This window comes from Lepisosteus oculatus, chromosome 8 (assembly GCF_040954835.1).
Source record: "Lepisosteus oculatus isolate fLepOcu1 chromosome 8, fLepOcu1.hap2, whole genome shotgun sequence".
Taxonomy (NCBI): Eukaryota; Metazoa; Chordata; class Actinopteri; order Semionotiformes; family Lepisosteidae; genus Lepisosteus; species Lepisosteus oculatus.
The window spans coordinates 25,831,011-25,844,303 of NC_090703.1; the positions used below are offsets into that span (position 1 = coordinate 25,831,011).

At 35.9% G+C, this 13,293-nt stretch overlaps 1 protein-coding gene across 13 annotated transcripts in view; it reads left to right on the forward strand.

The window, feature by feature from the left end:
* The window catches only part of gphna (gephyrin a), a 479,030-nt gene that overhangs the window by 289,565 nt on the left and 176,172 nt on the right, over positions 1-13,293 (forward strand). For all 13 annotated transcript variants that reach the window (XM_015351213.2, XM_015351218.2, XM_015351214.2 and 10 more), the window contains exon 4: positions 2,632-2,724. In XM_015351213.2, coding sequence (XP_015206699.1) covers positions 2,632-2,724 — 93 coding nt within the window. The remainder of the gene's footprint in view (positions 1-2,631; positions 2,725-13,293) is intronic.

Here is a 13,293-nt window from a genome sequence, read left to right on the forward strand (position 1 = left end):
ACCAACTATATACTTGTAAGTTAGAATATGAAAGCATTAAAACATATAAGGGATGTGATGTAGATTCTCCACCTTTTTTTTTCTCTGTGTGGCTCAACTGCAAAATTTTCTGCCACACAGCCCTTTTTAAAGTTCTTTAAGAGCTTGCAGAGCGACCCAGATGTATGAAAGACCTTGACGACTGTGGCTTTCCTATTCTGTCCTTGTGCTACCTTTTTTCTTTATTTTCCTTTTCCTTTTGATTATCTCTTTCACATCTCTGTTTTTCTTTTTTCTACTCCTTTAATCCTGTTTTATATTATTGTAGGATTTACAAAGTTTGTTTAGGTACCAAGCCTGTTATACCATGATGATTGTTCAAATTTGTTCATTACTGTTCTTGAAAAAATAATAAATAAATTGAACATAGAGAACATAGAGAGATGAAAGTTGAGGCACATGTACTGGGAATTTTGCCAATAGGAAAAAGTGTGAAGTTCCTAGGACATTTAAAGTCCATCTGTTCACCTTTACAAGGGTCAAACAGTGCTATTAATTTAGAAGAAATATCTGTCTGATCCAGATGATCTCATGTAACTACTTAAGACCACCTCAGGAATCATTTTCAGACATCAACTGTTTTTTGAGATATCTGGGTGTTGTGGAAGGCCCGTTGACTTGCAATGAGTTACCTACAGTATACCCACGGAAGACACCCCGATATTATTAAGTTGTGACTCAGTCTCACCTAGTGGAACATATGCAGTGTATATGTTAATGTGGACATCAACCCCTGGATGGTGGAAATGATTAGTCTTTTTTGTAAGATAGAACAGAGCTTTGTGTAGAGGAACAATATTACTTTGGTGGCAATGGTGTAATGGTGTGGTTCCTTTGAGAGCTTGTCATTCATCATAATTGTATTGTACTGATTGTATTTTGAGACCCGTGGTTCTTTAATATTAGCTTCAGTGTAATATCTCTAAATATCAAAATGCTTGTGCTCATATTGGAAGGTCACTCACAACTTCTGTTCAGCATAAGGTCACTTATCTGCTAAATTTAAAAAAAGAGGGAATTTCAAGACAAATGAATACTACCTAAAGAATTCTAGATAATCAGACCACTTGTAAATTTGTAAATTGTTTTTTTAAAAGATGCAAAGATGTAAAGAAAATATTATTTGTGAAACAATCCAAAAAACAAAAATAACAAATGGGTTGGAAGGGGCTACTTCTGAAAAACACAGTTTAGGTTGACACATAACTTCTAACAATGTGAGCAAGCTATAAAATAGGCAAATAATAGGAGCCAGTTTTGAATTAAAAGTGTAAAATTTAAATCTAGGGTTGTTAAGTTAAAATTGTACAATGCACTAGTAAGATCTCATTTAGAATACTGTGTAAAGTTTTGGTGAAAACAGGCAACACAGAGAGCCTGTAGGACTATTTCGGACAATTCTAAAGGGAATTAAAAGGAGAATTCAAGGGCAGGACGGCCCAGGAGCAGAAGGCTCCCAAGGGCAGGACATTCTCGCAGCGCGCCTCCTGACCATCTTGAGACTCACCCCGGACCACCACGGAACGGCCAGGGTGTCCGAGTGCCAGAACTTTCCTTTGTTCTAAGAGTCAAGAGCGGAGGTTGCCAGAGAGTAACCAGAGGATCCACCTGAGGTTAGCATCAGTAGCAAACCTCGTGAACAGGTTGGAACTGTGGACAGCTGAATCACTATTCAGAACTAGCTCTTCGTCAGGAACGGAGTGAAAGAAAAGGACTATCACATATTACTCCTCCAAGTGTCACAAACTTTATCTAAAAGAGCCATTCCTCAATCACCTTAAGCTGTACAAATATTAAAAAATAGATATTGCTGTTCTGGAATCAGTCCAGAGAAGACACACCAGATATATTATGGGAATTAAGGAAATTTCCTATATTGACAGTCTGAAGCAACTGAGCCTTTTTAGTTTTGAGCAAAGGAGAATTTTAGAGGACCTGAATACAATTTTTCTGAATACTCAGACATTAAGAAAGTTAACAAAGTAGACTTCCTCAAAATAAACAATGAAACACAAAAACACTCATGGAAACTATGTAGAAGTGGTTTTGAGAACCAAAGGTTCTTCTGTACCAAAAGGGTTATTGGAATATGGAACATATGAACTGGCTTTAGTGAAGGAACGGCTATGTAGTCCTTAGACCAATTAGCCAATGAGTACAAAACAGGCTGTGACATATAAAAATAAAAAACAGCACTACAGCTGTGGACATTTCACACACCTGAAGAAAGCTTCACAGTTGAATCATTCTTGTTGTATTTGTAGGTTATGTTTTTATGATATATAATGTTTCCAGAGGGATGGTTTGTTCTGCTGTTTTATCTGTAAAAATATCCTATATCATGATCAACCAATATCATGGTGGGTGTTTTTTTAGCATAAATTTTCCTTCAGTTTTCCAAAGTTTTTCCACTCCTGTCACAGTGAATACTAGGCATAACCTCCTTTCTTATCTGATGTTAACACAGTTTTATTATGACAGGGGTTGCTTTATTTGCATTCTAACTTGAAAGATCACAGCTGTTTTATTGATTAAGCTTTTATAGTTAATAATGTTTTCTCTGTCTTTCTGATTATTTAATTCATTTTCCAGGAGACCCTGGTAGACTGGTGTGATGAAAAAGAGCTGAACCTCATCTTAACGACCGGGGGAACTGGATTTGCCCCGCGTGATGTGACTCCTGAGGTACAACTTTTTCTTTGGTGTCCATTTAAGGGCTGCTACTAAAAGGGTGAGCACTGATATTCACTCCTGGTCCTGGATAGTGATTGGTAGCAAACAATTGCTAACAATATCTGTTAACAATTTAGGGTTTTACTTGGCAAAGAAGACAAAACAACAAATACAACAAATACTTCATAACTTAAAAGTTTACACTGTACAGAAAAATGTGAAAAAGAAAAGATCATCTGTTTGGTATAGACCCCTTGTTATGTATTAAGGCTGTTCTTTGAAACATTCTCTATCTTTATCTTTCAATTGCTCCCACCAGTGGTACTTAATAAGGTGGTCGGACACCTGATTTGTGGTTGATAGTTCCACCTGGTTATGGTTTCTGGTTATGTCCAACATGTTTTGTAAAAAACATGCAGCTGAAATATGTAACAATTGTAAAGTTTGCCTTTAAACTGGAAGGTGTAGTTAGGTGTCATTATCCAATGATGTGACTTTTTTGGCATATTCAAGATGTGACTTCATGTGAGTTTTATTTTTATTGTGACCTAAAGAATAATTTCCATTCGCATCTGGCTTTTGCAACTTGCAAACACTTAAATCTTGAACTGTGGTAAAAAAATGGATGTAATGAGTGCTTAATTCTGATCCTAACTAACTGTTCTAGCTTTGTATAAAAGTTCTGAATTTTACAGCATTTTTATAATTATATTTAGCAACAGCTTCTAACTAAAAAAGATTGCAGTGATCACAATAAAACGTTTTGAAAATTTGTAGAAAACCAGGGATTTGTAGTCACCCAGACGATATTTGAATATTATTTAGTTCAATATCCCTTAACACTTTTGAAATTATTGTTGTGGAGTAAAATTAAATTATTTCTAAATTTGTAAATGTACAGTGGGTGTAAAAAGTAATGACCCCCCCCCCCCCTCCCTTGGTCCTCTACCACATTTTGCTGGCTTACAACCTTAACTTGCAACAATCGAGAAAAACTGTTTTTTTGCATGATTAACACAACATACTCAACATTTTAATGAGGCATAATAATTGTTGTTGTAAAAGAAAATTTGTTGAAAAATGGAAAACTGAAAAATCTAGCTTGGAGAAGTATTCACCCTCTTAAGACCCTAAAGCATTTAATTTTTAGTTGCTCCAATTACAGCCTCAAGTCTTTTGTGGGATTTTCACATATTGTACAGTAGGTCATCAGTCTTCCTTGCAATATTGCTCCGGGTGTTGCAGGTTGTTAGTGAAGTGGTGATGTACCGCAATCTTCAGTTCTTGAAATAGATTAATTTGGGATTTAAATCTGGGTTTTGACTGGGCCACTCAGGACCTCCGCCTTTTTCTTTTTAAGCCACTCAAGCGCTGCTTTGGCTTTGTGTTTGAGGTCATTATCCCGTTGAAATATGAATCGTCATCCCAGCTGTTCCAGGTTTTGCTCCAGGATCTACCTATATTTTGCTCCATCCACTTTGCCTTCTATTTTGACAAGGCTACCAGTCTCTGGAGATGAAAAGCAACCCCTCAATATTACTCTGCCACTGCCATGCTTTAATGTGGGGGATAGTATTTTGTGATAGTCCTTTTTTTTCACCAAACAACATTTGGCATTAAGGCCAAATAACTCAATTTTTTTCTCATCAGACCATATAGTTTTGGAAGCTCCTACATGCCTTTTTGTATATTTAAGACAAGACTACATGTGAGCTTTTTTCAAATGTTGCTTCCTTCTCTCCATTCCATCATGCAGGCCAGATTTGTGGAGTACTGGAACTATTTTTAACTCACTCACAGTTTCTTCCATCTCAATTATGAGACTTTGTCTTTGAGGATTGTTTTCAGCCTCCTAACTGCTTCTCTGACGATTGTTCTTCTTGCCTGGCTGCTGAGTTTTAGAGGCCAACCTAGTCGTTGATAATTCTGATTAATTTATCTGTCCTCCACTTCCTGGTAGATTGAACAGTGCTCAGTGGGATACCCAGAGACTTTGAAATCTTTTTATTATATCCTTTACTTCTCTTGTGTCAGTATGCACTCATTACTTGTTGCAGAAACTCCTTTGTCTTCATATTACTTTGTGTGCAATGTCCAAAAGTGGGAACATGCATAGACAGGTGTATTTAACCTTGCAAAATCAAGTGTGGTCAACCACTTTAATTGCACACGGGTGAATTCCAGTCAAAATATTTTGCAAATTCCGAATGCTACTGGTTAAGGAGAGCTTATTTAGGGCAATAATGGTAAAGGGGTGAAACCTTTTACTACTACGTTTTTGGGGGTTTTATTTTTAGCTATTTTTTAGCCCCAGACTATTAAACACATTGATATTGTAGAGGATGTTGAATAGATCAAAAGAAAAAAATACAGATGCAACCATTCAAAATGCATGGTAAAACCCTGTAGTGCACAAAATCATCTGCAGTTTACCATGTTATACTGCAGTATGTGATTGGCTGGCCAAAATGACCGATAGGCGGCACTCGTGGTGCATTGGTAGTTAGTGAAATGATTGCTTCATTTAATCTCTTTACTGTGCATGTTTAAATCTGCTTAATATTGAATATTAATTTGGAATTTTTCAATTTAAGGGAAATTTTAGTAGCTAAGCATGAAAAGAAGAGGAGCATAATGTGTTTGAAGGTCATGAACAATATTAATTTAGGAATATAAACATATTATGTGAACTGTTTATGTCTGGTTTTGGTAGTTTAAATAAAAAAATACACACCAGTATTCCACTTTTTTCAGAAACATTTTAAGCATTCAGTTTTTCTTTCATTCAGTTACATACTATAGTTATTTGGGAAAAGTTTGTACATGCTCCCTGTGACTATATTAAGTTTATATACTTCATAAAAAGTGATAGTGTTTTTTAACCTTTTGATTACTTGCGCTCAAGGCATAATTTTTTAGAATTTGGTTAATAGGGAATATAATATGGAATCGCATATCTAAAGAAATTAATAACTATATAATTATATTCATATAGCTCAAATTATTACAGTAGTACACTTTCTTTGTAAACATCTGCATTAATCTGACTCATTCACTCGCGATTACTTGGAAACTTTTTGCCTGCCCTTTTCACCTTTAGCTTAAGTTGTCAAGTGGTGTGTTGGTGTCATGGCTTTGGCATGTGACTCGCATGCTGGAGGTAGGGGGTTCAAACCCAGCTCTCGCCATGAGTTTTCTTTTAACAAATAAACATTTCTTTGAAAAACTAAAATAGTAAATATTATCGACACTATATTGAGTTTGTTGGTATTTCTAAATATCACAATACGTTCAAAGTTAAGTGAGTTAAGTGATTAACCTTTTCTGTGAATACTTGCACTCGTTATTGCAGTAAAAGAAACCCATACTTTTTAGAATTTGATTAATAGGGAATATAATATGGAATCGCGAATCTAAAGAAATTAATAATGATATTAATTTAAGGATCTAAATATTTGTATTTATATAGCTGGTAGTACTTCTGTAATACACGTTCTTTGTTTTATTTTTTATTTGACTCATTCACGCATGATGAATTCTGAGAGAGTGATAGATGGAGGTTCTTGTCAAAACTACATTCCCCAGAATGCAGTGGAAAATAATGTGCCACCCTCAGTCACCTGACCAGCTGATGCACTGCATCGGAGAATGACTGAAGGATTAGCCAATTAAGAGCGAGTTTTTTAAACAACCTGAGGGGAAGGAAAAGTGCCTATGCTCATTTTTTTCACTTACAAAGTTGATTGAAACTCATTCAAAGTGGGTCTTGTGTTAACACAAACTCTGTTTAACAGAGCCGCTTGTAAGAGTAAGATTACTTTCTGCTAAAGTTTTTAATGTCACACATTGTTTGAGTTAGGCAGAAACACGTCATTGTACAGTATCTTATTTTTTATTTAATTTTTAAAAATAAATATAAGGCAACCAGCAGGCAAATATCCTGTTCTTTCTTTACACTTGTTTTTCCATATTGTAGTTTGAGTCTTTGTGTAAGTTCTTTTTACTTTTAAATTAAACATTTGAAACACTTTAATTTTGTAAAATCTACATGCATTCCATACAGAAATAGCACAAAATAGCGCACCGTCCACTAACTATCCACCACTGCCCAGTGATATAACTTTGATATAAACAAGATCTAGTACCTGTTGTAGTATTTTAAAAAATATTTTGAATTAATCGAATCCCAGGTGTGAGTTCATGAAGTTCATAAAGAATTTCGTACTATCCCTACGTCTGCGAAACACCTGATCATCTACTATAAAGCTGTCAGTGCTTTGTGTATATTCCAATCGCAGCATGGGCAGGGTGTGTGGGAAAAGGCTTAGGCTGCAATTGAATTGGGGATCTGTATTCTTCTTACCTGAAACATTTTTTCTCTAAAAGCATTTTCTTTCCTCTTTAGCTGATCTTTTGCTGCCTATGCATTCTTACACAGCTCCCTACGTAAAATCTCATTCTTGACTGAGAAAGCTTTGGAGAACTTTACATTTTTATTTTCAACAGATTGTAAATATGATTTTTACATTGGCGTTTTTATAATTTTTTTACTTAAGTGTATGGAAGAGTGTCAGCTGTCAAGGAGAGTTCCCCCCTTCCCCACATGGACTGACTGATGAAGCAATTTGAAGTGTTAACTATCCGGCTATTGCAAGCCACTGCAGCAGCCACAAATAAATAAAAAACGTTTTTTTTCTCCTGATGGTAACTGTAACAAATTGTCACGTTTCATATCCTTGAGAAACAATCAGGACATTTTCATCCAATCAAAGATTGATGTTTTTTTTATTTTGAAAGCATGATCTTGACATACAGGTGTGAAGTAGAGTTAACAGCTTCAGATTTAAAAGGTTATTAATAATATCTTCCGTGTCGCATTTACATTGGAATGTTCTTACAAGTGTAAAAAGAGGCGATATACAATATGTATCTTCTATAACTCTTCAGTTTACAGAGAAATTCCACCAGAGCCACACAACATTGTCCAATAATACTCTTCTTGTGTCTAATTTCTAGTTTAGCAGGATTTGCACAATTGTTAAATGGGGATGACATTACGCACATATACAGATGCAGCCATTCAAAATGCACGGTACAAACCCGCGGTACGGTAAACTACCCACAAGCCACCGCAGGGCACCACGGTAAGTGATTGGCTGGCCAAAATGGCCGACAGGGGCACTCGTGGTGCATTGGTTGGTAGTGAAAAGATTTAATCATTTAATCTCTTTATTGTGCACATTTTAATCCGCTTAGTATTGAATATTTATATGGAATTTTACCACTAAAGGGAAATTTTAGTAGCTGAGCATAAAAAGAAGAGGAGCATAATGCATCTGAAGGTCATAAACGATATTAATTTAGGAACATAAACATTACTGTATGTAAACTGTACTGTGTATGGCTGGTCTTGGTAGTTTAAAGAAAAAATACACACCAGTCTTCCATTTCTCCCTAAACATTTTAAGCATGAAAGTTTTATAAAACGGTACCCAAATATGGGATTGCTGTATAGAATGAATTTTAATTTTAAAAAATTATTTAACACGAAAATTAAGCTGTTTACATCTTCCGCCTGAGAACAGTCACCCGTTGTTACCCAACGCAGAAACACAGCCACTAACTAGCAAAGAGAGGACATTAGCTAGCCAATATGATAAAGAAATAAATGATTATTTTGTTTATTTCTTTTGCACATTTATTTGAACATTTCCATTGATTGTACAAGCACTTGGAAACTGTCCAATCCCTAGTTCATCAGGCATTTTCTTTTACGCTGCGGGCATTCTCCCGGTCTGGCGCCAGTCTGTCTTCTAGGATATAATGTCAGCGATTTTTTGTTAAATTTGGGTTTCCAATAACGCCGCAGCAAACTCTTGTTTTTATGTCCACTATAACAGATAATCTCCTTTGCTTTTAACCGAGCATTTAATAATTTCCTAAAATGAAAATGATTTACTTTATTTCCCTCACGGGATCAATAAAAGTATCTATCATCTATCTAAACTATGGGACAGAATTCTGGGGTCTCCCTATACCAGAGATTACGGTAGGGCTTCAGAATGGTGATTGGCTGACACCCCTCTGATTGGAGAAAAAAGACGTGCTGGTCTGCTATACATACTGTACCAGGAAGAGAATTTCTTTCTATTCGAAATGTGTATTTTAAAAGTTGGAGTTTAAATAAAGTTGATGTTTTATCTAGGGGCTGCTCGCTCACCTGCGTCTGAAGAGCAGTTTCTAAACTGTGAAAACATGTGTCTGTCTTTCCGTAGGGGAAGGGGAATCTGATCTGCAAGGCCCTTTGGCTACAAAAGTAAAAAGAAGGCGCTCGCTCTCTCTCTCTCTTTTTGATTATTACATGCAGTAATCAAAAATGACACAATAAACATAATAAGGACCAACCAACAAAAACAACCATATAAACATAATACCAACCAAAAACATAGATAACAACCACAATACAAAATCAAATATATCATACCATTAAACTCTCTCAAATTCCTCCAATCATCATAATCCCGCCCCTTATGCAAAACCAAACCTTCCTCCCATCCCAGTTTATCATAAACAAAATCCAGCTCAATTTTCAACATAAAGCATTACACAAAATCAATACCTCAACACTCCATACTCAACAACAATAATTCACAAACAGCCAGAACATGTAACTCCACATTCCCAAATAGACCTCATACCTGCCCCTTATGCAAACCCAACATCCCTCCCCTGTTCTCTCTCTCCATTGGCGTTTGTAATCGTTTTTATTTTTAAATATATTTTAGCAAAGTCATGTATTTTAAAAATCTTAAGATTTCTATATTTATGTCTTTATTTAGTGGTTTAGTGACAAAGGCTAAACTTTCTTGGAAAAATGTCTTTTATGTAAACCATGTTTGCAATTAATTCATTTAGGGCTAGAATATGTTCATTGTCTTCCAATGAAAGAAGGGTTCCTTTCGCTGTAGTCGGGTTGACATTAGAAGCTTGCCACGCCCGGACTGTTACACCAATGCATTAGCATGTTAAAGCGATTTCATTGAAGAGCCTAGCTTTCTTAACTAGTAAGTACTGTACTTCCTTGGTTTTGGAGGGGGGAGGTGTCTTTCACTGGAATTCTCGCCCCCTTCTACTTTGAAAATACCTGTGAAACCGGTTTAATTCGTCACAGCCAGCACTCCCGCAGAGAGGGGGGTTGTACTTGCAGTGTATACAGTAGATGGGAAAGCCAGAGCCGACCGCTACGCCGCCCACGTGTTATGCTCTTCGTTAATGTCTAAGCCGGAACATATCATTATATCTCATTTTGTATTTCTTTAAAAAAAAAAATCGTTTGCCCAGCCTAACAATATAGTTGTTATTGTTTTTATCCTGTAAAGCGCTTTGAGGAGCCACCTTTAAAGGCGCCATATACAATAAAGTTCTTTATTATTACTATTGTTAATTTGCTGGACAGAGAGGTGAACATTATTATGCAGAAGACAAAGATGGTGACTTACATTGCATTGTGCATTGTGCTGCTGTAATACAGTTTTAAATAATTAAAAGTCTAAACAGTATCAGCTTTATTTATGGGTTTTAAATAAAGGCGATTTAAATCAATATAAATGTTTATATTGTAACTCATAGGTGACTATTCATTGTTATTAAAATGACTTAAATTCGATCATGTTGTGATATTTAGAAATATACATTTGTTTGGTGCGAGTGAAGTTTATTTAATCTCTGACCAAGGGAAACGTTTCATTTTTTCAAAGAAATGTTTGTTAAAAAATAAAGTCATAGTTCCATGGGATTCAACCACAGACCGTGTGACATGGGAGTCACGAACCTAACCCACAGCGCCACCGGCGCAGTCACGTGCTGAGGGCTGAAAAAGCACTACAGAAACATTATCAACAGACAATGTACAGATTTGATAAAGCTATAAAATAATGTAATTAGGCACAGAACAAGTTTACAGCACAGTATAATAATAAATGCTGACCATGACTTTAGAAGCATAAATTGCCTTACACTCAATTTAAACACAAGCTGTCTTTAGCCCTCTAAGCTGGTTCATACAGAAATGTAGAGAACCAGGCTCAGAACACACAGCTTCATTAGCGAATACATATGCAGGATAACTAGAGAAGACGTTTTACAGTGGATGGATTTTTAGAAACATCCCATCAGTGACATCACTGAAGTCAACTCCTAGGTCGTGTGGATAGTTTCACAAGAATCAGACAAAGGTTTAAGCATCGCTTGTTCTAGATAAAACTGCAAAAAAAAACAACAACCCATAATGTACTTCTTTGCGGCTCTGTTTCCCCAAATCATATATTCACAACGTGAAATTAGAAAATAATATTACGTAACCAAAATCCACAATATGGAAACAGAACCTGTGTAATTGTTGACAGGTGATGTACTCGTAACATTTTTACAAGACAAACTACAACATTTAAAAAATGACTTGTATGTACTTGATATCTCTAATCAATCCACTGCACTGCATTAAAACAAAACGAAAACTAAAATGCCCTGGGCATACCGTTTCGCACTTCTTATAAGTTGCTCAAAAGTATTTTGACCGTATGAAATGCATAATATAAACCTGGAAACATATACGTGAGCAGTATTTACGTAGTATCGGTGTCAAGACATACCTCTCAAATACTGTAAATCAAGTTAAAAATATCTCAAGACCGATTCTGGTCATAATGAAACCATGTTTCGTGTATGTTTTCTTTAAAGTACTGAGACCAGCCATATACTGTATGTTTATGTTCCAAAATTAATATCGTTTATGGCCTTCACATGCGTTGCAGTATGCTCCTATTCTTTTTATGCTCAGGCACTAAGATTTCCCTTCAGTGGTAAAATTCCATATAAATATTCAATACTTAAATGGGCACAGTTAAGACATAAAATATACATATACATACTGTATACAGTACAGTTTGCATACGGTAATATGTTTATGTTCCTAAATCAATCTCTTTTATGAGCATGTGAAAGGCATGGTGAATCGATTCTCAAAAATTACTGTACTTTGCATGATTGGAAAAGAATGCGTGATTGCGAAATGCTGTGGTGTTACTTTTCCAAAGACGGTCAATGAAAAAAGAATGTTGACCAGGGCAATACTTTGAGTTTACACTTACAGCTTGTCCAAGGTCATTCATTATTAATACTAATAGTAATATCTTCATTAAAGACTTTGATGGCGACAGCTCAAACATGAGAGGTTGAGCTTTATTAGCTCTACCTTGCGGAAATTCCGGATACTATTATTTTGCTAGCGGTATTTACCGGTAACTCGCGGTATTTACCGGTAACTCGCTGTAGACTGCGTACAGCGTACTGGAAAATAATGCGGTATCGCCCGCGCATTTTGAATGGCTGCATCTGTATATACTTTATATACTAGAAAGTTCAGTTTCATATTACATTTTGGTTTGAAAGTACCATTTATTATACTGAATATATCTCCATTGTAGTTTAATTGCATTGATATTACTCTGATCTCTAGCCCCAAATTCTGTTGTTTGCAGAAGGTAGCTTGTTTCTATATCTATAATACTCTAGAAACCTGTTAAAATGGTCTATTATCCATTTAAAATAGTATAATCCCATAATCTGTTATAGGATTTTGCAACCCCAAGAGTGTGACCAATAATGTAACATGTAGGTGAAAAGAAGTAAATCTTGTTATCTCAGACAGGCCTCACCCCTACCAAGTGAGTTACCTTTTTACAGACCGGCCAATGCATAGTTTATTATTACTGTACTCACTCACATATTACTAACAGTTTTACACTAGTATTACTCATAGTCATAGTCTTTTTCTCCACATTTTCCCACACCTCGTAACATAGTTTAACATCTCTCCAGTGATCACAGCCTCTGCTGTCCAACATCTACATGGCACTTACATCTGACAGTTTGACCGTTTTCCTGTTATTCAACCACATCGCCTCCTGACAACAACATACTGTACACACAGAATACCTCTACAACCCTTATGGACATGTTCTCTGAGGATACAACTGACAGCCATTGCTACCCCTCAGATTGCTATCTTTGTGCTTCCACTTCAGCTGCCTTCAGCAGCACTTGGATACCCAGCCATTCGGTTTCCCCTGCGAACACAAACACATGGAGACCATTGGGCTGCTTTCTGCAGCTTTCTTAACTACCAATCCAAAACTTGTGTGTGCTTCCAATGTTATTACATCAATAAATTCTGTACATAAACTGTGGCCATATCATAGATGTCTAATGTAGTTTAAAGTGGAGTTAAAATGTTGAAGAATCACACAATATTTGTTTCCAAGGAAGTCTTCGTTGATTTTTTTTCAAGTTAGTGTTTATGTTGGGATATGCAAAATAATTCGCTTTCATTGATAAATGGTAAACAGTTTTCTTATGGTACAGTTGTTTGAGTCCAACCTATTTAGTATCCTGTAAAAGAGGGAGGCTTGAGGAACAGTACAGTGCTTGCGAAAAAAATATTCAGACCCTTTAAAAGTTATCAAATGTTGCTGGATTACTAATGATACTTACACATCTTTTTCCAATCAGTATTTAAAAAAT